This window comes from Amblyomma mixtum, chromosome 3 (assembly GCF_055824585.1).
Source record: "Amblyomma mixtum isolate Tamu chromosome 3, ASM5582458v1, whole genome shotgun sequence".
NCBI classification, from domain to species: domain Eukaryota; kingdom Metazoa; phylum Arthropoda; class Arachnida; order Ixodida; family Ixodidae; genus Amblyomma; species Amblyomma mixtum.
In genome coordinates this window covers 19,790,940-19,813,545 of record NC_143014.1, presented here as the reverse complement: position 1 = coordinate 19,813,545, position 22,606 = coordinate 19,790,940, and the positions used below count along the sequence as shown (strand labels likewise).

The 22,606-nt window shown below is 44.1% G+C and overlaps 1 protein-coding gene across 1 annotated transcript in view; it reads left to right on the top strand.

Annotated features, from left to right (window-relative positions):
* The first annotated feature begins 3,263 nt into the window (after positions 1 to 3,263).
* The window catches only part of LOC149349390 (alpha-1A adrenergic receptor-like), a 45,847-nt gene continuing 26,504 nt past the window's right edge, over positions 3,264 to 22,606 (top strand). Inside the window, exon 1 of the mRNA XM_089576770.1 lies at positions 3,264 to 4,158. Within this exon, the coding sequence (XP_089432896.1) occupies positions 3,264 to 4,158 (895 nt within the window). The remainder of the gene's footprint in view (positions 4,159 to 22,606) is intronic.

Genomic DNA, 22,606 nt, shown 5'->3' with positions numbered 1-22,606 from the left:
GTAATGCGTTTTCGTCTTTTTCATTTTGAATTTTCGATGTGGAATAACTTTCGTTTGCATGCTCCGATTTCAATAATTCTTTTTGCCCTGGTCTCTGGAACGCATGATGAATCTATTTAATGATATTAACCGGTACTGAGAAAATCATCGCGGTGCCCCTTTCAAGCTCTGCCGTTTTCAATAAGATTTCAGTCGTTAGTTCAGCGCCATTCCTGTTGTTTGAAGCTTCTCCCTGTTTTTTGCGCTGCATATTACTTTCTTTAAGATGAGCCACCGACTAGCCCATACCAAAATTTTGATCTATTTTAGCGTTTAAACTGCGTACACGAAAAAGCGCAGAGCCGCATGTCCAGCCTGTTCTCGGTAAAGGAACCTCAATGCAAGTTTTAGCAAAAGAAAAAGAAAAAAACGCGAGAGCTACGCACATGAACAGCAGCGAACATAAGCAGCTGTTGGATAGTGGATACGCTTCGAACTTGGCCGGCTGTCAATCCAGTTCGCTGCAGCGGCGGCGTCGGGAATTACGAAAAGTGTCCCGAGCGTCGCCTTCTCCGCAGTACACGGTTGCTTGGACACCACGTGATGGCGCTCTACTAATGGAGTCACCAGCGGCGTTTTGAAAACGGACGCGCGACTGTGCTACCTTTGGTAGCATATACAGGTACTCTAGAGGAGAAGTCAGGAACAGCGCTAAAGACTTCTATTCCACGCCTCATGCTGTACACGCACTGACGAGCAGTACTTTTGACACAGCTGCCTTTCACCCTTTCTTAGTGACTGCAGTGGGGAGGGAGAATTGTACCTGCAAAGCAGTGGCTTACAAGCTTAATACCTACTCCTCAACAGCAACAATGGGCAGAAACATACAGGAAATGGGTGACAACAGATGCCTCCAGCGCTGCGCGCTATTTATGCCCCAGGAGTGGTTTGGCCGCAATGGTGAAGGGGTTTACGCTATGCAGAGAAGCTGACTCCGATACTTTTACCAAGGTTCCATACCGGCGATGTTCAGTTTTGTCTGATTATACCGATGATGCCGAAATTTTGTGAGTTCACATCAGTTCTATTTTACACCGGTCATTTCCACTTACACTTTCACCCTGAATTGGCCACAGCGGAGCGTTGCATTCGTAAGGATCGGCCTGCACGCGCTCCCGATTATCGGAAAAATAAGAAGAACGAGAGACGGCGCTAAAGCTTGCCATTGTGCTAAATGGTGCACTGCCAAGTCAAGGTCACACCGCGCTAAGAAATGTGCTGGATAGAAGAGGCCGGCAAAGACACGAATCTGCTCGCTATGATGGCGCTTACTTTGTAGAGCGATAATCAGAAAACCAGCGGAAAGGACGCGTTCACAAGGAAGTACACAGGACAACGCTGGAACGCTGTAGAGCGCTGTAGAGCGAGTTCTAACAAAATTTATTGGATTTTTTTATTCGTTCAGACTGAGTAAATTCGTAATCACGTACTAGATGCAGTATCTGCATGTACTAGTCATCATATGTCATGAAATATCTGCCCCAAGTTTTCGATTCTCCTGAACTTTCTGCATGAAACTGCGCTATTAGGGGATAGTCTGGTGTATTAAAATTTTATGATTTGGTCCCACACATTAAGTAACTTCTAATAAGGGCAGAGACGAGTAAAAAAGATTAGCACGTATTACAGACGGCTGAATAGAAACGAGTGGTGCTGTGGTTCAAATACAGGACAGTGCCCCTACTGTTCAGTATGAGGGGAGCTCTTAATTCTCTCTTTTGCTTATGACAGGCCTGCCTACTGTAAAACTGTCCACGACGAGACTGCCACGCGTGGTAGTCCAACGCCTGGGGAAGCGCTTGACAAAAGTTGCGTCCTCCGCCGCACGGGACTGGCCTGGCTCCTCCGCCCCGTGCGCTCATCTTTCTCCCGCCCCGGGTCATTACATTACGGAATTCCTGTGACGCCTTATGTAAAGGAAATTAGGAAATACTTATGCTGATTTGAAATACCTTACAGGCCTTTAGATCATTGTGTAAGGGGGAGGGGGGGGACGTCAAATTTCAAACGGCGCATTTCAAACAGAATAAGCAGAACACAATGAAACGAAAAATTCAATATACAGCAGACATGCTTGAAAACATGAAAAAAGGAAAGAGTAATACACCTAACGGCAGGTAAATAAGAAAAATAGTACGCAATAGAATGTAAGGCACAACAACAAAGTAATATAAAAAAGCACGTAGATCGTGTTATTATCAGCGCGTCAAACAAGTCGCCATATATAGTGCAATTCATGATATAGCACGCAAAATACTACAGACAGATATGAAAAAAGTTAAAACAGTAAAAAAACGGAAGTGCAAAAATTGCATCAAAATGGCACTTAATAGCTGTAGCAAAGCAAACAACAGATAAAGATGTGACAGAAGTCATGTTAAGCGATGGCTTCAGTGAAATGTCCGATGAGTTGATGATGGAATGTATCAGTATAATAGAGAGAAGCGTTGTTATCTGGTGAATCATTCCACAACCTTATCGCTGGATGAAGCTTGCCGATGAATTAGAAGCTAATGTGTCCCCTTAGATCCCTATGAAGCTGAGGTAATTGTGAAAACATTTAGACGCGTGAGATGGAACATCAAGGAGAAGCGAAGATGATCTATTCAGGTGTACAGACTTTGTCAAAAGTAACCAGGCTGCATGGTTTTAATTCTCGGTCGTATATTTAAACTGTTAGGCCAGCCCTCAAGCTCTGAATTTCGGTATGGCAAGGAGAACCCCTGTCCTCACCTTCAAAAAACTTTTCGACCTTAGGGAAAGCCGTAAAGGCTCTACTATACAAATCAGAAGCAAACCATGCGGCCTGGTTACTTCTGACAAAGACTGTACATACTTGTTAAATAGTGAAAGAGCATATAATTAGCACATGACACTGGTGCACTCGCGTATGAACCTAAAAATCATTATATCTTCAATACGGAACGAGTGAAAAAAATTCAGACGCCGAAGCTCGCTCCGTAATACTTTAGCCGCGTACGGTAGCAAAAAATAACAAATTAAACAGCCAGTTGCAAGGCAGTGATGCACACCCATGGGGTAGAAACACATCGGACAGAAGTCGTGTCGAGCTTCGGTTACTATTTTCAGAATAAAACACTCAGAAAGCTTCCAAAAATAGCCCGATGAAAATTTCTCTGTTTACGTTGCTTGAGACATCCGAGTGACGCGTTGTAGCTTTCTCTTAAAGGTTCACTCCTGACCGCTCGCCTCTCAGGGCGGCGATGGAAGGAAACGGGAGCGAGCCCTGGTTGTGGCCCTTCTTGGAGAACGCCTCCTCGGGGGCGGCAAACGAGACGGAGCCGGTGGGATTGGCCCCGGGGGCGCTACTCAAGGGCGGCCTCCTGCTGGCCATCATCCTGCTAGCCATCAGCGGCAACCTGATGGTGCTGCTGGCCGTCTTCCTCAACGCCAGCCTGCGCACAGCCACCAACTGCCTCATCGTCAACCTGGCGCTGGCCGACTTGCTGCTGGGCGCCAGCGTGCTGCCCTTCTCGGCAGCTCTCGAGGTCCTGGACAAGCAGTGGTTTTTCGGCCAGATCTTCTGCCATGTGTGGGCGGCCACGGACGTACTCTGCTGCACGGCGTCCATCAACAGCCTGTGCGTGATCAGCGTGGACCGCTACATCGGCGTCACGAGGCCACTCACCTACTCGAGCGTGGTGACGCACCGGCGTGCCCTGGCCGCCTGCGTCCTCGTGTGGCTACTCTCAGCCGTCATTTCGGTGGGGCCGCTGCTCGGCTGGCGCGAGCCCCCGCCGGAGGACCCGTTCGTCTGTGAGGTGACCAAGCAGACGGGCTACGTCATCTTCTCCGTGTCCTTCTCTTTCTATATTCCGACGTTGGTGATTCTGGTGCTCTACTTCCGAATCTACAAGGCCGCCGCGCGCCAGACCAAGTTCCTGCGCACCGGAGTGAAAACCATCAAGGGCGAGCCGGGCCAGCTGACCCTACGGGTGCATACGCCCTCGGTGGCTGGCGACGAGGCCCAGAGGGCCGCTGGCCTCCAAGGTCGGCTGGTCAAGTTCAAGCGCCAGAAGAAGGCGGCGAAGACGCTCGGCATCGTCGTCGGCGTCTTCATCATCTGCTGGTTTCCGTTCTTCTTCCTGCTGCCACTCGGTAAGTGACCGTCACCACACACTGCGCCACTGCAGGAGGAGCGAAGCGTTCACTTGACAGGCACTTTTTGTTGGGCATGCGCATAGGTCACTGTTTTGCGTGAGCAGTAGTCGGCACAAACATGACACTCTTGGTTCGCAGTGCCGTATACCATCCCTAAGGTTCACATGCAAACAGTGGCGCCTTCTAGTGTCAAGAAGTCAAAGCACATGAACTCTGATGCCGTTGCTCTTAGGAAAACACGCCCCCCCCCTCTCCTTTTTTTTGTTTTTCCCTTTTTTGTTTTTGTACATGGCCTGAGCCCATGTACACTGCTCGGCCGCTCCAAATGCTTTGGTAACAATATCATCATCACACTGCATATAGTTAGGCCTGGAGCTTGAAAATCGCCAAATTACTCGAAAAGCAATGCCTATTGTTGCTTATATTTTTCCGTGTAGGCGAAAGTGCGCGAAATAAAAGCGAATTCGGCAAATTAGAGAGAAGTATCGCGTCCAAGGATACAGCGATGATATATACTTATTTCGAAGCGGCCAGCAGCGCGCCGCCATCTTGTCAACTCAAAACGCAACGTACCTGTAGCGTGCGCACGCTATAGTTTTTAGCGTGTGTAGGCCCCCAATACGCAGCGAGATACGTATAAGGCTCTCAAAGCATCGCCGGGTGGCGCTGCTGGATGGATGGATGGATGGATGGATGGATGGATGGATGGATGGATGGATGGATGGATGGATGGACGGACGGACGGACGGACGGACGGACGGACGGACGGGTGGATGGATGGATGGACGGACGGACGGACGGACGGGTGGATGGATGGATGGATGGATGGATGGATGGATGGATGGATGGATGGATGGATGGATGGATGGATGGATGGATGGATGGGTGGATGGGTGGATGGGTGGGAAGGTGGGTGGGTGGGTGGGTGGGTGGGTGGATGGATGGATGGATGGATGGATGGATGGATGGATGGATGGATGGATGGATGGTCGCCTTCGAAACGGGGTGGTGAAAGTTGCACCATGCTCTGCTTCTTTTTCTTTACTTTTTAATTAACTATGCTGTAAATTGCTCTTAAAATTCGCCATTTTCTTTAAAAAATTTTTCTATTGTACACTTCTAACCTTATGCCACTTCGCCCCTTTTCAGCCACCAATTTTCAAATCGCTTTTTTTGAGCTTCCACCACATATTTATTTACATAACCATTGTTATCTCTAAACACTAGGTCCTCAGGAAGAGTGACTATGCTGGCATCGACATCCCGATAGATACTGTCACATTTCAGTATGAGGCGCTCAATTGCTTCTACAGTTTTACCAGGCACAGCACATGTGTCATCTTCGTTAAATTGCTGTAGCTGCGCTTTATATGACACCCTGCTAGCTTCAAAGAGTAGGGCGCTGCCACTTGAGTTATCATAGTACGATTCCTTCCTGATCCGCCATTTCCATTATATATATAGTTCGACACTATGCTTCTCTTTCAATGAATTAATCCAGTTTTTGCCTTCCGCGTTTTTACCTTTCGTTTAACGCTCTTTCTTTCTCCGTGCTTGTGTGCAGCATACATACTGGTTAGTAGGTTAGTCAATGCTCTTTCTGTATAAGTACTTAAATACCTTAGCTGCCCACCTGTTATTGTCCAATTTCCTCAGGCGTTCTTCGCATAGTATTTCACTCTGAATTTCCCGTGCTTCAAACAATGCCCAGCCCATATCCCCCTGTACTGGCGCGTTTGTGGTTTTGCCGAGGGCAGCTAGCGCTAATCTTCCAAAAGCTCTCTGATTTACGTCTAATCTCAACTGAACTTCTGCCCTTAATCCCAGAACCGTATTCCCGAAAGCAAGCCCCGGCACCATTATTCCTTTCCAAATACCTCTCAGTACTTCATAGTTGTTATACCCCCATAGTGCGCTATGTTTCCTAATCTCGGCATCTCTTCGCCCTTTTGCCGTAACAGACTGTTAGGGCAGAACTGTTAAGACTGCTTTTATATGTATATCTGTCCTTCGTTCACCCCTACTCCGAGATATTTGTATTCGGCCACTCTAGGTATTTCATAGCCTGGTAATGTTAGCACCTGATGAGTTCTATCGCTGAAAATCATCACACCTGTCATAGTTGCCCTAAAACTGAAACGTAGAGCGTCTCCTTCGTCTCCACAACAATTAACCAGAGTTTCAAATCTTCCTGGCTATAGGCTAACTGTACAATACCGTCCGCATACATTAAACCTGGGAGCTGTTTGTCAACGACTTTGCTGGCTAATCTGTTCGACACAATAAAACCTAGCCTTATTTCCATATTTGGCACAGAAAGCATGAACAGGAGCGGTGATAGAGGATAACCGTGCCTTAATACTTAGCGTACCTCGACAATCGTCGTATTTTTTATGCCTTCCTGTATAATTTCAACTTTATTATCTCGGTAGATTTCCTGTAGGAAATCAGTTATCTCATGACCATACCTTCACCTTTTAATATGTTCCAGAGGAGTTCCCGTTCAAGTTGTCGTATACACCACTTATGTCTGGGAAGGCTACATACAGAGGTCTCTTTTCTGCCTTAGCTGTTTCTATGCATTCGGTAAGCACGAACAGACTATCATCTAAGCGCCTACACTTCTGAACCCACTCTTAAGTTCTCCGAGTAAGTTATTACTTTTTACCGATTACTGAAGTTTTGTTTCAGCGACTGCAATGCCAGCCTGTATGCAACAGATGTTATCGTAATATGTCAAAAGACTTTTATTTGCATCGTATCGCCTTTCCCTTTATAAATCAGACCAACACTCTTGCAGGCAAAGCTGTCTCTCCAGTGGACGTCTTTCATCAAAATAGCCAAAATTTGTTGCACAACAGCACCAAGGGTGCCTGCATTTTCGAGATTATAAAAACTTTTGTGTATATTACCCACGGTGGGCTACATTCCTTTCAATAATTAAAGTGTGCAACAGCAATAGCTAAAAGTTAGCTATTAAATATTAGTAGTTAACAACCCTGCTAGTTAGCACGTCTTAATTGCTTTCTGATGTACTACATCGCTGACAATGCTACGCCGAAAAAAGCGCTCTTCTAAAAACCTATTTTTAAAAATTGTAGAAATTCTTAGGTGAAACACCCCGTGCGTGTGCGTGTGCGTGCGTGCGTGCGTGTGTGTGTGCGTGCGTGCGTGCGTACGTATTCTTTTCTTTAATTTCACTCTAAAAGAGTCATTTCTCAAATACACACTAAATCTACGTTACAGCATTCCGTACAATACAGATAATGTGTGCCGAGACATCAGAGGTGTTCATCTCAAACTGTGCAGCTGACATTTTCAGTACATCATTTTGTACATCATTCACGCAATGCATGTGCGAACATTCGTGCATACTGTCCACGCAATACAGAAGGATCATTGTGTACACAGTGAGTGCATGCAATTAAAGCATACACGGTGTACCGTGCAATAGTAGATCATTTCAAGAAAATTTAGTGTTTATGTAAACGCGTGAAAGCAAAGCACTATCACGCAGTGGCCTTTACTGTCCTTGCTAATATAAGTAACACATACAGTTGCATAATCGGTTCTCGCGATGTGCCGACTCTTCTGCGGGCCAAATAAAGTAAAATAAAATAAAATTCAAATTTATTTAGCATCAATAATGATGTTACAAAACTCGTGATGCTACGGGGTGCTAGCAAAAAGCCTGTAACGGCTTGCCAAAGGCCAGCACCTCGTTCACAGCGCAATACAGCAGTGAACAAAAAAGAGATAGCGATATAAAGAAAAGCATTATATATATGGCGACGGCTTTACATAATCATAAAAACACGTTAAGTGATCGGGCTAACATTGCGGGTTCATAATTGCAAGTGTTAATGTCTTCAGTAATTACTCATAAACTGATTGATAGATCACTTGGACGTGTTATCAGAAGAGTTAAGAGTTAAGAAGAGAGAAGAGAGAAGTGTGTACATCAGCATTTGGCGGCCATAGTACGGGTGTGAGGAATCTTCCATGTCTGACTGCTTCGTGTGCTATATGCTTTCGCAAATGGCGACAGGGTCGCAAGGTTTTCAAGGAAAGGGTCATTATTTAGATGAAAGGCATGACGACGTTTTAACAGAAGTAACAGGTTCGGTAATGGTTGTAATCTAAAGTCATCAAAAAGAGGTTTTGTGTGTGCGTCATTGGGTTCATTTGAAATAATTCTTACAGCTTTCTTCTGCAGTCGATAGATTTTGGACAAGTTTGTGTACGTGGTTGTGCCCCATATCAAGTAGCAATACGATAATGTGGATCCGAAAATGGAGTTATACAAAAGTAATTTATTGTGCTTAGGCAGAAAGTAACGAAAACGTGCAAGAATACCAACTATTCGGGATAGTTTGGAGTGAACGAGGTCAGTATGTGCGTTCCACTGCATATTCTCATGAAAAAGAACACCTAAGGTTTTTATTACTGGTACCACTTCTATGACTGAAAGACCAAGTTGCAGGACAATATTTGAATTAACTGGTTAATTTTTAGGGCGAAAAAGTACTGATTTTGTCTTCGAGACGTTTATTCAATTCAATTCAATTCAGTTTATTTCTTTCCATGGAATGAGGAGCTGAGGCAAAAGGCTGACTTGCCTGACGAAGGCCTCAGCATCCATACACGGTTGGCAATGCAGTGGCAAAAGTAAAACTTGTAATACAAGTTACGAAAAAAAAGAGGACGCATATGCAGGTTGTAATACAATAATACACAAAAAAACAATTTGCAACACACACCTCTGTACATAAAGTTCACAGAGCAAGAGCAGGCAACACAACCAAGATTTACTGATCAGAATACATAATCATCAAACAAAGTAGCATGATTCACAGAATGCACACAGTAGCTGTAAAGAAATCTCGAGTGAAGTAGTATGGAAATTTAATGTTATTGCTTATTAAGTAATGTTTAAGGCTCTTATTGGACCAAGATGCGGAAGAATTGAAGTCAAGAGGTGGCGGTAAATTATTTATGGCTGTAGGAACTTGGTAGCGTAGTGTCTGTTTACCGTAATTGGACTGGATTTTAGGTACCAGTTTTCTTTGCTTTCGGAAGTGGTACGTTGTGGAAGAGTTGTCAGGAATAGAAGCGTATAGTCGGTTTTTGTGAATATATTGAAATAGTAGGAAGAAGTATATCTGATCTGCCTTCAGAATGCTGTGTTTGATGAATAGTGGCATTGATGGGAGGTTTTGTGGTCGGCCGTGATATCGTTCAATTGCTCTCAGTGCTTTCTTTTGTATCTTAATTAGTTTTTCGTAAGTACCGGAAGTTGTATTACCCCAGACGAGGATGCAGTAACAGATTTTAGATTAAAAAAGTCATAATATATAGATATCATTAGCCACGTAGGTCTGATGCCAGCCAGTCGGTAAAGGCAGCCAACTGTTCTGCTCAGACTGGAAGAAAGTTTCAAAATATGTGTATTCCAGGACAGTGTCTCACTAAACCAAACACCAAGAAATTTGTGACTGGAAACTCTGCAAATCGCAGTGTTAGAATAATAAATATTAAGCGAATGCCGTTCTATAGTGTTCATAGGCCTGAAAATTATGTAGTGAGTCTTCGAAAGATTTAATGATAGTCTGTTTGCCTGCAACCAGGATTGAAGGTTATTTAGGTATGCATTTGCCTTGCCTTCCAAGGTGCACAGAGCTCTATCACTGAAAAAAATGTTTGTGTCATCAGCATACATTACCATGTCTGTTGAATCTGGTATATTACATATATCATTAATATGAAAGAAGCCAACAGCCACAGAAACCAAGGGGCACAGGGGATTTTTTTTTATTTAATTTATTTATTTTGTGGTGTTGATCAATTTAGAATATTACTGAATATGTTATCGCTTAAAGCTAATTGATTAGAAAAGCAGAAGAAAAAACAACCACTGCCGCCGGTGGGATCCGAACCCACGACCTCCGAATTACGCGTCCGGTGCTCTACCTCTGAGCTACGGCGACGGCTGTCCAATCTTCTGCTTTCGGGGGTATTTATGTTTACAAGTAACCTAACCTTGAGAGTGTTCATGAGCGCCACCCACGTTCATAAGCGGCGGACGTGGAACGTCCTGAGTTACCGCAGGTGTGACGTAGAACGTCATCGAACGGAGAGGGTGGAAGCTGCGTGAGAACCCTCTTATGCTTCCTATGGCATCAAGGCTGCCAGAACCGAGGCCCTCGCTAAGCAATTAAGCAAACAAGGGAAGGGGAATGAGGGGCTCGTTATAAATATGAAAGAAGCCAACAGCCACAGAAACCAAGGGGCACAGGGGATTTTTTTTTTATTTAATTTATTTATTTTGTGGTGTTGATCAATTTAGAATATTACTGAATATGTTATCGCTTAAAGCTAATTGATTAGAAAAGCAGAAGAAAAAACAACCACTGCCGCAGCTATGAATGAGTTTTTTGTGAAAGTAGCCGATTCTGTTTTTGATGAACATGCCCATTATACCACATATCAAAACCTAATAACGCCCATACCAAATTCGTTAACGCTTACCCCAACGACGCTTAATGAGGTGACCATGTTAATACATGGCATTAAAAACAACGTATCAGCTGGGTACGATGACATAAAACCTATCACCTTAAAGTATGTATCCGCGTCCGTATCAGAAGTCCTAGCTCATATCATAAATCTCATGTTCACAACCGGTGTGTTTCCGGATGACCTAAAGGTTGCTAGAGTCTGTCCGATTTACAAAAATGGCGACAGAAACGAAATTACTAATTACAGACCCATCTCTGTTCTGCCTATTTTATCTAAAATATTTGAAGGCGCCATCAACCACACGCTACAAAATTTCTTCGCCAAATATAACATTATAAATGATTCGCAGTACGGGTTCTTGAAGAATAGGTATACAGAAAAAGCACTGCTAACAATTAAGGAATACTAATTGATAACATTGAAGCGAGAAAATACACGTTTGGTTTGTTTTTGGACTTTAGAAAAGCTTTTGACTGCGTACATCACAATATTCTCCTCCATAAATTGTACTGTTACGGTGTGCGTGGAATTTATTCAGCCCTGCTTTCTAGTTATTTAGATAACCGTTTTCAGTATGTCCACATTAATTCCGAAAATTCAGAGAAGCTCCCCATCACACAAGGTGTGCCACACGGCTCAATCCTAGGGCGCCCTAGGATTGAGCCGTGTGGCACACCTTGTGTGATGGGGAGCTTCTCTGAATTTTCGGAATTAATGTGGACATACTGAAAACGGTTATCTAAATAACTAGAAAGCAGGGCTGAATAAATTCCACGCACACCGTAACAGTACAATTTATGGAGGAGAATATTGTGATGCACGCAGTCAAAAGCTTTTCTAAAGTCCAAAAACAAACCAAACGTGTATTTTCTCGCTTCAATGTTATCAATTAGTATTCCTTAATTGTTAGCAGTGCTTTTTCTGTATACCTATTCTTCAAGAACCCGTACTGCGAATCATTTATAATGTTATATTTGGCGAAGAAATTTTGTAGCGTGTGGTTGATGGCGCCTTCAAATATTTTAGATAAAATAGGCAGAACAGAGATGGGTCTGTAATTAGTAATTTCGTTTCTGTCGCCATTTTTGTAAATCGGACAGACTCTAGCAACCTTTAGGTCATCCGGAAACACACCGGTTGTGAACATGAGATTTATGATATGAGCTAGGACTTCTGATACGGACGCGGATACATACTTTAAGGTGATAGGTTTTATGTCATCGTACCCAGCTGATACGTTGTTTTTAATGCCATGTATTAACATGGTCACCTCATTAAGCGTCGTTGGGGTAAGCGTTAACGAATTTGGTATGGGCGTTATTAGGTTTTGATATGTGGTATAATGGGCATGTTCATCAAAAACAGAATCGGCTACTTTCACAAAAAACTCATTCATAGCTGTTGCTAAGTCAAAACCAGTAAGTTTCCCTTCGGGTGTGATTATTTCATCAATATTACACGGCACGTTGTTATCGAGTAAGTAGCCGAGTTCTTTCCAGACTTTCCTGTAATTATCGCGTATCATGGAGAAACTCTGGACATAGTAATTGGTTTTGGTGTATTTAAGGTCACTGTTTAGTTTGTTTCTGAAAGCCTTGAATTTATTCAAAAATTTTACATCACGGGTTTGGACAAATTCATGATAATTTTTATTTTTCTAGCGGATGCGTTCACAGAGGGATTTGGTCATCCAGGGTTTCCTATATTTCTTGGGATTTTTTTTGCATGAAGAGGGAAGGCTTCATTATAGAATTTTATAAATCACTTGATAAATGCAGCATAAACACTATTTACATCCTGAATATTGGATATGCCGTCCCAGTACTGATTGTCAATTAGTGCTTTAAATTTGGATAATGTGACGTCATGAATTTCTCTACATCTGTAACCGACTCTATGAGCAGAATGTTTGTTTCGTTTAACAGGGAGGAAACAGAATATGGGTAAATGATCGCTAATATCACTACTGAGTACGCCAGACAAAGGTTCTGAAGGCATCTGGCTAGTAATACAAACGTCCAATAATGTGGCTGTCTTAGTAGTCAGTCTAGTAGGCAATGTTATGTGGTTACAACATGCATAGGAAAAAACAATATTGTTGAATTCACGGGTGCTACAGTCGTCGCAGAGTAAATTGATGTTCACATCGCCCATGACCACAAACGGAAGTTTCGTGGAAATGAGGTGTTCAAACAAACTTTCTAAAAATTGGAAATAATGTGAATTGTTCCCGGCCGGCGGCCGATATATGGCAACAACTATAACATTTGATAAAACCACAGACAAAGATTCAACATCAGGGGTTACGACCGAAAAGTCGTCTAATACTGTATGTGGATAACAATCTTTCACATAAATTGCCAGACCACCAAGACGTACATGTTCTCTCGTTATGCCATTACATTTATAACCATTAATACGAACATATTCGTCCTGAGTGGACAGCCATGTTTCTGTGAACAAAATGACATCGAACTTTACCTTTAACGATAAAAGCAATGCATCAATATGATCACTAGAGGCCGGATTTTTAGGCACTAAAAAGCACGTTTTAGGCGCCATAAATAGGCGGCTAAAATTGCATTTTAGGCACCTAGCGGAGAAAAATAGGCACTATAAACTTTATCAAAAGTGCACACAGTTCCGAACTTCAGCGCGCAATATCTGCCGTAAAATAAAACAAAAACAGACCAGGAATAATTTGGGACCTTAAGCAAGGTGCGAACATTAGCAGCCGTTTTTTTTAAGGCAGTCGCGCAACTTTTCGTACAAAACACATGCTTCAGCAGAGCAAAAGGGACGGTTACCAACCCTTTTAAAAACACTTTGGTATACCTCGAAACAAACAATTCGCTTGTCGTGTACAAAGATAGAAACAATGAACACCTTAACAGGAGGCCATGTATTTAGAAATTGATAGAAACATCGTCAATTCAAAGCATCTGACAAATGAGTTCAGTCTTCGCTCACACAGGACTTGAACTTATTTATTGTAGGCATACACGATGCTTCAATATTAATAAATATGTTTTCGTTTGTGTAAACAGTCTTTTATAAATTATGGCTTTACGTGTCTGGAGCCACGCGACTATCAAATGGTGATTTCCGTTAGAAAGGTCTGGAAACTATAAACACGAGGTGCTAGAAAATGTTACACACAGTGCTGCTTGATGCGGAATATGCTGAAACGAATGATAGTTCTGCACGAGCCTACGTACATCCACGAGGATCCATGGTAAAATAAACATCATCCATCTAGAAATCACTGTTGAAGCTATGGAAGCAGTAGCAGACAAGCACCATCTCCAGGTTGATGGACTCAAATTTATGCCTCTTATCAGTAAGAACAAGCTTGTATGCTGAAAAGGAACGCTCAACATCAACGGATGTTACAGGAGCGTGCTTGTACTTAGGAACATTTGATGGCTTTACACTGTTCGGTATCATAGAATGTTCACCGGTAAGTACTCCTGAAATTTGGTTGAGGACTGAGAACACCTCGTTTTTGTCCAAGACGGACTACAACTTTGCGCGGATTTTCTCGACAACTTTTCAGTGAGGAAGAGCAGCGATTCGTTGCTGCACATTGTCAATTAGTCCAATGTTGGTAGTGAGCATTACACCCCCACATTCCATTTTTTTTATAGTGCTCGCAAGAAAAGTGAAGTTAGCGCACAAGTACGCGAGGTCTCCTTGGAGGTTGTCCTGAAGAGTGGCCGGAAGAGTGGCCTTCGTGCAAGCATTAAATAAACATTGTTTGAGTCATTTACTCTATGGTTTGAGTGCACGAATGCGTTTTCGTATGCACGCACGACTGCCAGCTGTCTAGTGTGGCCTGCTCCAACAAGATTACTGCCAAATGCCATTTTATGAAGATGGCATGCGGCTGGAGCACAAGGAAGGAAAATAAGGCAGGTTACCCGGGTGGAAATGTTATTCCGTTAAACTGTTTCCAGCAGGTTTATGGAACATTTTACAGTTGGTTTCAATTGGAACCAACTGGAAATTATTTGGACGAACCTATAACTTACTCCATATACTTTCCGAAATGTGGTACCATCTGGTCAACTACCCCTTTAACAGCCAAAATCATCAACAAGCTGCCACGATAAAATGGCAGAAAATAGGAAAAAGGTTGGTTCGATATTTTCGGCTGACGTGGTTGGTATTGTATACACAGCCGGCGTAGGTGCAGTGTTCACCACAGCCAACTAACGAGGCCATCTGATGTTGCCACGTGTGTGTTCTACTCAAAACCGAAATGGATTCGAAAGCAAACAGAATCTGAAAGCAAGACCACAGCGTATTTCAGGCCCCTTTTCTGTAAAATAGAGAATTTTTAGGCACCGACGTCGGAAATAGGCATTTATAGGCACTGACACCCAAAATAGGCATTTATAGGCACTATAAAAAGAGTATTAAACATATTGTCAACACCTAATTCGTGCTCAGATGTAAAAATGGTGCGCCTACGAAGCGCTGAAAAAATAGGCATTTGCCTAAAATCCGGTCTCTAATGATCACCTTTGTGACGCATACTACGAATGTTCAGATGTATAGCCGAAAAAAGATTAGAGCTTGTTCCAAACCGATGGTTAAATTTATCGTAGTCGTAATAAGCACATGCTCCCGAAGGATCCATTGCAAAACTGCAAGGGCGAAAAGTATATAAACTGAATTTTGATTGAGGTCATCTTCTTCAAGTCATCGCGGTCAATGATCCTCAAGACGTCAGTTGTTTCGTCTGGCCTGGCAAAAATTTCTCCTCCTTGAGTCCAAACAAACTTCCATTTAACTTCCTTCTTCCACGCGATAGCGGCTCCCAGCAACCGTTTGTTGGCCGGCGTTAAATGCTCGTTCACGTAGATAGTACTATACTTCGTTTCATACATCATGTGCAACGCTGTGAAGGCTACGGAAGTAGTCCGCAGGAAAAAATAAAGAGAGGTGTATCACTCCGCGTTGTTTTGTGGCCGTGTGGTCTAACGCGTCGCTCCGGGGAGTCGACAGGCAGTGGGCGTGCGTGGGTTCAAATCCCGGATGGTGAAACTTTTTTTCCGCACGTTTTTTTTTTTCATCGCAAGTTGAATTTCGCGTGACTTGAATGAGAAAACTCGTTTTGTTCAGAATCGCTTGAATATTATGGCGTGTTCTGAAATGAACTGCATGCATCTGTTCATTTGATGCATACCGCGTTAATGTGAGCTCTCCGAAATTCGTTGTCAATGAGCTCGCACCGGCTTTTGGTCACAAGAAGCGGTTTTCTTCCCGATTCTCCAGCATTGTGACTATACTTTTTAGATGCAAGCGAGAGGTTTGTGCGAAAGATGACGTTCATTCGTCGGGTTTAAGTAATTAGCACAGTGCTGAGTGTACCGCCGTGGCCCGATTCACAAGTGGCCGTCTGCAACTTTCGGGTCAAATTATTTTTACACACACCACCTCGATATGGCCTGTTTTCCCGTGTTAAGTGTTAAATTTAGAACATAGTGTTGATTCACACAGTGAGAGAAAATAGTACTGCCTCAAGAGTTAGATTTTTTGTCGTGCACAAATGTATATGAAGGCAATACAGAGGCAAGTCAGCTTGTCTCGATTTCTCTGCTCACCTAGAAGAGCAGAAGCTGCTCAGGAAGGATTTTCATGCAGCCAGGTAAAAACAGCTCCAAGCTGTGGGAGCGTCAAGTAAGAATGCAGGAAAAGTTGTACAACGCTAGGTAAAAATATTTCGAAAGAGCAAACAATAAAAGACAGGACAATAAAAAATGCTGACCCCGCAGTGTTTGCGAGAAATGGTTTATTCTGGAAACAGCCAGTGGTGCTTTTTCAAGAGCCACGCTATGATATGGAGCATTGTCCATGACGACAATGCTATTGGCCGGAATGTTTGGCAAAAACTTGTCGGCGAACCACTTCTCAAAGTAGTTGCCATCCATCTCAGAGTGGTAGTCAGCGTGGTTTCCCTTTTTTGCACTGAAGAAGTCAGCAGTGTCTTCCACGAATCCTCTTGCACTGCTGCCACCATGTACAAAGATCAAACGGGCCCATTTGCCCAAAGGCGCAGCGAATCCCGTTGTTAAACCTTTCAGGAAGGCATCCTGAGATGACTTTGCAGTCTTGTCCTGCCAGACGTATTCTTTTGTGTGCCCTGCGTTGACCCAGGCTTCATCTAGGTAGACGATGCACCTGTAAATGCAAAACAACCGAGTACACGAGTCAATGATTGTAAGTAAACAAACACGCTGCAGCATGTAAGTAGGCAATGCACTGCAACTAACCCACTGCCGACCCCTGTCTCACAAACAGCCGCTCAAAGACACTCGAGAAAAAGAATTATCTCAGCTTAATTGCTCCCTTGTTCGGGCTCATATTTCACGCCCAGGCGGCATTTGATAGCCAGTTTACATTCACTGTATGTTTGCATGGGGTACTTGACTAATTCGGCAACGTTTGAAATCTCTTCACTCGCGGCGACTGCGAACAAAAATTGCCAACGTTCGCAGCAGTAGCGCCAGTAACTCGCACCACCGGAGCAACTGGCAGTGTACAGTGGGTGTTCATTCGTTCCTACGGTGACGACGAGATGGCACTACCCATTGCAGTGCTACATTTTTGGCAGTTTTGCTGTTTTTGCTTGCCGCACCAATTGGGATTTAGCGATGACCCATGCAGACACGTGCCCCACCGAAACGTAGGGCAAAACTGGTCGTGAAAAATCACCACTACGCAAAAGGTCAACAACAGCAACGTGGTTAAGACGATTTCTTCTAAATGTGTTATCCTGAAGCAACACTCACTGTTCCGACTAGGAGGTTGCAAAGCTAACATCAAGCTCTATGTGAAGCCAGTCTAAACGTGCCGCGTAAGAAAATAAACAAGGAACAACCCGTACCTGCCCTGTCCTCGGAATTCCTTGATCGCCCGCCGGTACCTGCGACGCCAGGAAATGATGTCACTTCGCTCGATGAGTGCAAGATTCTGTTTTATTTTATGAAATGTGAATCCGATGTCCTTCATCAACCTCCACAATGTGGTTTTCTTGAAGTTCGGCAGGTCGTCGTCCTCATTGCCAGCCTTTAGCACACTGCCCAGTGTTGGGACTTCCCTCTTCGCGTACATACTGTGCACTTTCAGACGAATGGCGTGGACTGTGAAGCTGTCATTCTTGACTGTTCGCAAGCTTGAAAACTTCACGTCGCGAGGTCTTTTCTTCGGAGACGCCACAGGCCCGCACAGACGCTCCGCCTTGATTTTGGCAACGCTACGGGGAGATACTCCGGTGTCCTCGCTCACAGCACTCAGTACTTCCCGAACAGACTTCTCCGGAAAACGGATCCTGGTACGACAGAACACATTCGCAATTACTTGCTTGGCGTGCACGAATCTTCGGGAAAATGCGTACAGGAGAGCTGGCCGCGGCCGCTGAGCTGGATGCCATTTTCTCAAAAGTGAAAGGGAGGCGGACGGAAAGAGTATAAACACGGCGGCCAGCGGGGACAGCGAAAACGTGAAATGTAAAAAGACGAAAAACGCAAAATACAAAATCACACATCTCGACCTATTCGCTCGCAATAACATCGTTTTTTTGTCACGCTGATGACAAATGTATTATCCACGAAGCCTGTCGGCAAAGCATTTGTTATTTCTCGCTCACCATAAGCAACACACTATTTTCTACCACGGATGCAGGCTGCGCAAATAAGAGCGCTAGCTTTGACAGCGTTGCACTTGATGTATGAAACGGAGTATAGGCACCCTGCGCATCTAACTCCCGCGCGACGCGCACGCCACTGGCGGCGGCGCGCGCGTCCCTGTCAGGAAGGCGGGGGCAGCCTGGCAGCTCCCGCTGTGTTGCGCGCGCCGTCGCGAAGCAGTTGTGCGCATCCTTCCCGAGCACAAAATGGCTAATAACAACAGCAGGACACACTGCTGTGTTTTAGGATGCAATATTACATATATAAATTCGGCTCGGACAAGGTTTTATGGATTTCCAACGCGACATTGGGAGACGGCCCAAACTTCGCGACGGGCAACACGCGCGCGCGGTTTCTGGTCAAACAATCGTCAAACCCGTACTGAAGACGCTTACTTGACTCATGCATTACCTTCTAGACAGATTTTTGACTAATGGCAAATTCAGCAGACTCGGAGGAATGCTAATAGATCTCTGGGAATCCTTCCCTTTTTTTGCATCCACGATTTCCGGTCATTGACTTGGCTGTCAACAATATGTGGGCTTAAAAAGCCACGCCGAAACTCGCCCGCAGTCACACCTAAGGAAGGAGCCCAAATTTTGCGGTGCAAAGAATCGTTTACCTTAGTTCCAACTATGCGCAGAATCCTTGCTCGCTTCCACTGCGCCTCCTCGTCCAGCGTCTTTTTCGACAATAAAGGCACATTTTCAGGGGCAACGGCAACATGCTCCTGACAAATCTTTGCCTCCACGTCTGAACGACTGGGTGATAATTTAGTACAATAATCATATATCCTGATGTCGAAGAGTCAGAGCACTTGTACTAAATGCGTAGAAATAAAACAAGCCTTGCCATTAAATTCTGCTTTTTGAGCACAAGCTTTCTTGAATAAACAGCGCGAACGAAGACGAGCACAAAAGACAAGAAAATGGACGACACAGCGCTGTTTATTCAAGATGCTTAACCAACTAGCCCGCCAAAACGTGTTAACAAGCTTTCTGCACGAATCCTGCATGAAATAGCCGGGATACTCCTTTTTTGCAGAATCCCAGTCGAAAAGTTTTATATTTTCCGGATGAGTTTCAGTGCGCACAGGCGCTTCGCCGCAGCTTGCATTCTCTTCTGCTTGCAAAAGCTCGTTCATTGGACATCTCACATCACCAAAATACTGACGCATGTTTTGTAGCGATAATGGCCTGGCAGTTGCTGAAAAAAGAGAAAATATGAGTGGCAGATAGTGGGCACATCATTTTAAGGTGTAGTTTGGACAGGGTATTCCACATCGAACACCGAAGGTGCGGCAAACGAGAATGTTATGAAGTCAGGTTTGCGCCGTTGGCTCAGACACGGGAGTTTTCTAATTACCTTCGAAGCTATGCCACCTGGCCGTCTTTAAAAGTTCAGGGTAAGCCTTTCTAAATGCAGGAACACCCCAGGCGTGCTTGCGGCTCGTTTTGGAGAGCGTTTCACACCGCTCCAAAAACACGGCAACGGCAGCAGCTTGTTTACATTTGCCTGCCTTGCAACTGCAGCTCGCGGCTACAAGCTTTCTACTGGAAGATAGCTACACAAAAAAAAATGACTGAGAGTGCAGCGCTGACAGGCATTAGATAGAAATATTTCTTAGCGCTGATTTGATCGTTTTTGGTGGCGCAGTGATGCTTGTCTGCGCAATGCACCGGGCTGCTACTTCGCTCCCGTCGCACGACACCACCTCTTTCGCATTGTGTACATGGCCTGCTTCAAAAAGCTTCGTTCCTTTCCTGACGTTCGCTCCTGGAAAGAATTTTTCAGCCTCATGAATAAATAGGTCGAAATCCCGCCCCTACGAACAGCGGCAGCCGCTAGCAGACGCCATCCCTTCGCAGTCGCGGGGCGAGCCTTCCTGACAGGGACGAGGAACTGGCCGCGCGGGGGAGCTGAACGCAGCCGCGACGGTGGCGGTGCCTGGCGGGTGCAGGGTGCCTATAGTCACCGTTTGCCCGATTGTCTCGCTGGACAGCTTCTGTTTTCGTGCTTTGGAGAGAAAAGCATTTCGCTTATCTCGGCGAAGGAAGCGAACGATAATGTTCTGCTCGTCAGACTTTTCAGTGGGAACCTTGCGGCATGTGTCAATGTCTTCGTCAGTCACCTGCTCTTCAATGACCTCGCCAATTTTTTTCACTACCTCAAGTGGGTCCTCGACATGTTCCACACCCTTTATTTCCAGATTGTTCACACGGCTATACTGCTCTGACTCTTCCACTTTCTGCGTGAGGCGTCTGTTTTCATTTCTTAGTTCCTCATTACACTTCAGCACCTCACTTAGCTCCCGCCTCGCCGCTTTCACATCAGTTAAGGAATTATTTACATAGTTAAGGAATTATTTAGAGACCAAGTGTTCAATACATCAAGCACTGCATTCGCATTCTTTACAAGCAGGGGTAAACTGTGATGGAAGAAAAATAAGCTTGTGTTATCGGCATAAATAATAAATGATGTATTTAAATCTATGTTAACAAGGTCATTAATATATAGGTTGAAAAGTAGTGGCCCGAGAATACTTCCCTGCGGAACGCCATGTAGCAATGGTTTGAAGCTGGAGCAAGAGTTATTTATGTGCACCCTTTGTTGGTGGTATTGTAGGTAGGATTTAATAAGAGAAAGGAAACAGCCTCTGAAACCATAATATTCCAATTTTGTTAATAGTGTAACGTGATTTATTTTGTCAAATGCCTTTGCATAGTCTATGAAAATTCCAAGTGAATACAATTGGTGTTCAAAGGCGTTAAGAACGATTTCTTTTTGCACTAACAAAGCGCTTTCTGAAGAGCGTTTTTTGGTGAACCCAAACTGATACGGTGTCATAATCTGATGCTTGGTAAAGAATGAGCTCACTCGTACGTGTATTAGCTTCTCAACGACCTTGGAGAATACAGGGAGTATTGAAATTTGCCTGTCGTTAGACATGTTACATTTCTCACTACCTTTGAAAATGGCAGTAACTGGCCACTTGCAGCCGGCGAGGAAATTGGCCGCATGAAAATATTTGAGTAATGATGTACTCTAAAACAGGGGCTATAATAGTGTCACGGTTTAGTGACGGCAGTCCAGCGGTCAGGAAGACACCAGAAATACTTGCAAACGAAGCTCTTTATTAGGGCTGACTTGCGCCCGCAAAAGAACTGAATCACTCGGTGGCAGCGTAAGCAACAAGCGAGCTCGTCAATCGTCGATCTACGAATGTTCGCCGCTCGCGGCATCGCTCAATTTAAAGCCGGCAAGGAAACTTCCAGATAACAACACAAGATCATCTACAGAAATCTGGAAAAACCTAGATGCATCCTTTCATGGCTGCGATCAATCGAGATTAGTGTGGTCGCTTCTCGCGTCACGAACAAAAGGGATAACAACCCTTTCCTGCAGCCTTGAGCGTGAACGAACAAACACTACAATGATAAGTGGCAATAGTAGCAACATGTTTAAGTGGCCGAATCTCCAAACCATCCCTCATGTAATGCCCAACAACCGGGGCCTTTGAGGTAATAAATAAATATATAAATAAACAAATAAATAAATAAATAAATAAATAAATAAATAAATAAATAAATAAATAAATAAATAAATAAATAAATCAGTACTGGTAGTATTGTTTAGAGATAAGATTGTACACACAACCTCATCTGCAGTTACTGGGAATAAAAATGCAGTCTCTTCTGTTGGTTGGTGCATAAAGTTCATGCAGCTTGGGACATGATGGCTATTTCCCACAGATGTGAAGAAATCATTAAAAGCTTTAGCTAATTCTTCTCCTGCAAGAGTTGTGCCATTCATACTTATCTCCACCGGGCTATCAATTGCACCAGTGTGCCGATTTAGGAGTGCATTTAATCTTTTCCAAATTATTTCCGGAGTTTTCTTCGTGTCCTGCCCTGTTTCTGTGTTTTGTGAAGTCATCTAAATCGTTTTCATTTCTGGATTTTAAAAATTTTGATAAAGAAAATTTTTCAGCTTTATAGCTTTGACCCATTCAGCTGTAATCCAAGGTTTGCGTTCTTTGCGTGGCCGCTTGCGAGCTTTGAAGGGAAAGCAATCATTATATACCTTTATAAATTTGTCTATGAAGATGTTATAAGCCTCCTCCGCATCAGCGCTTCAAAGAAGACTCTCCCATGATATCTCTAAAATTAATTATAAAAAGACCCGAGGGTATCTTCATTTATCTCCCGGAATGTACTTACAGTCGGTCTCGC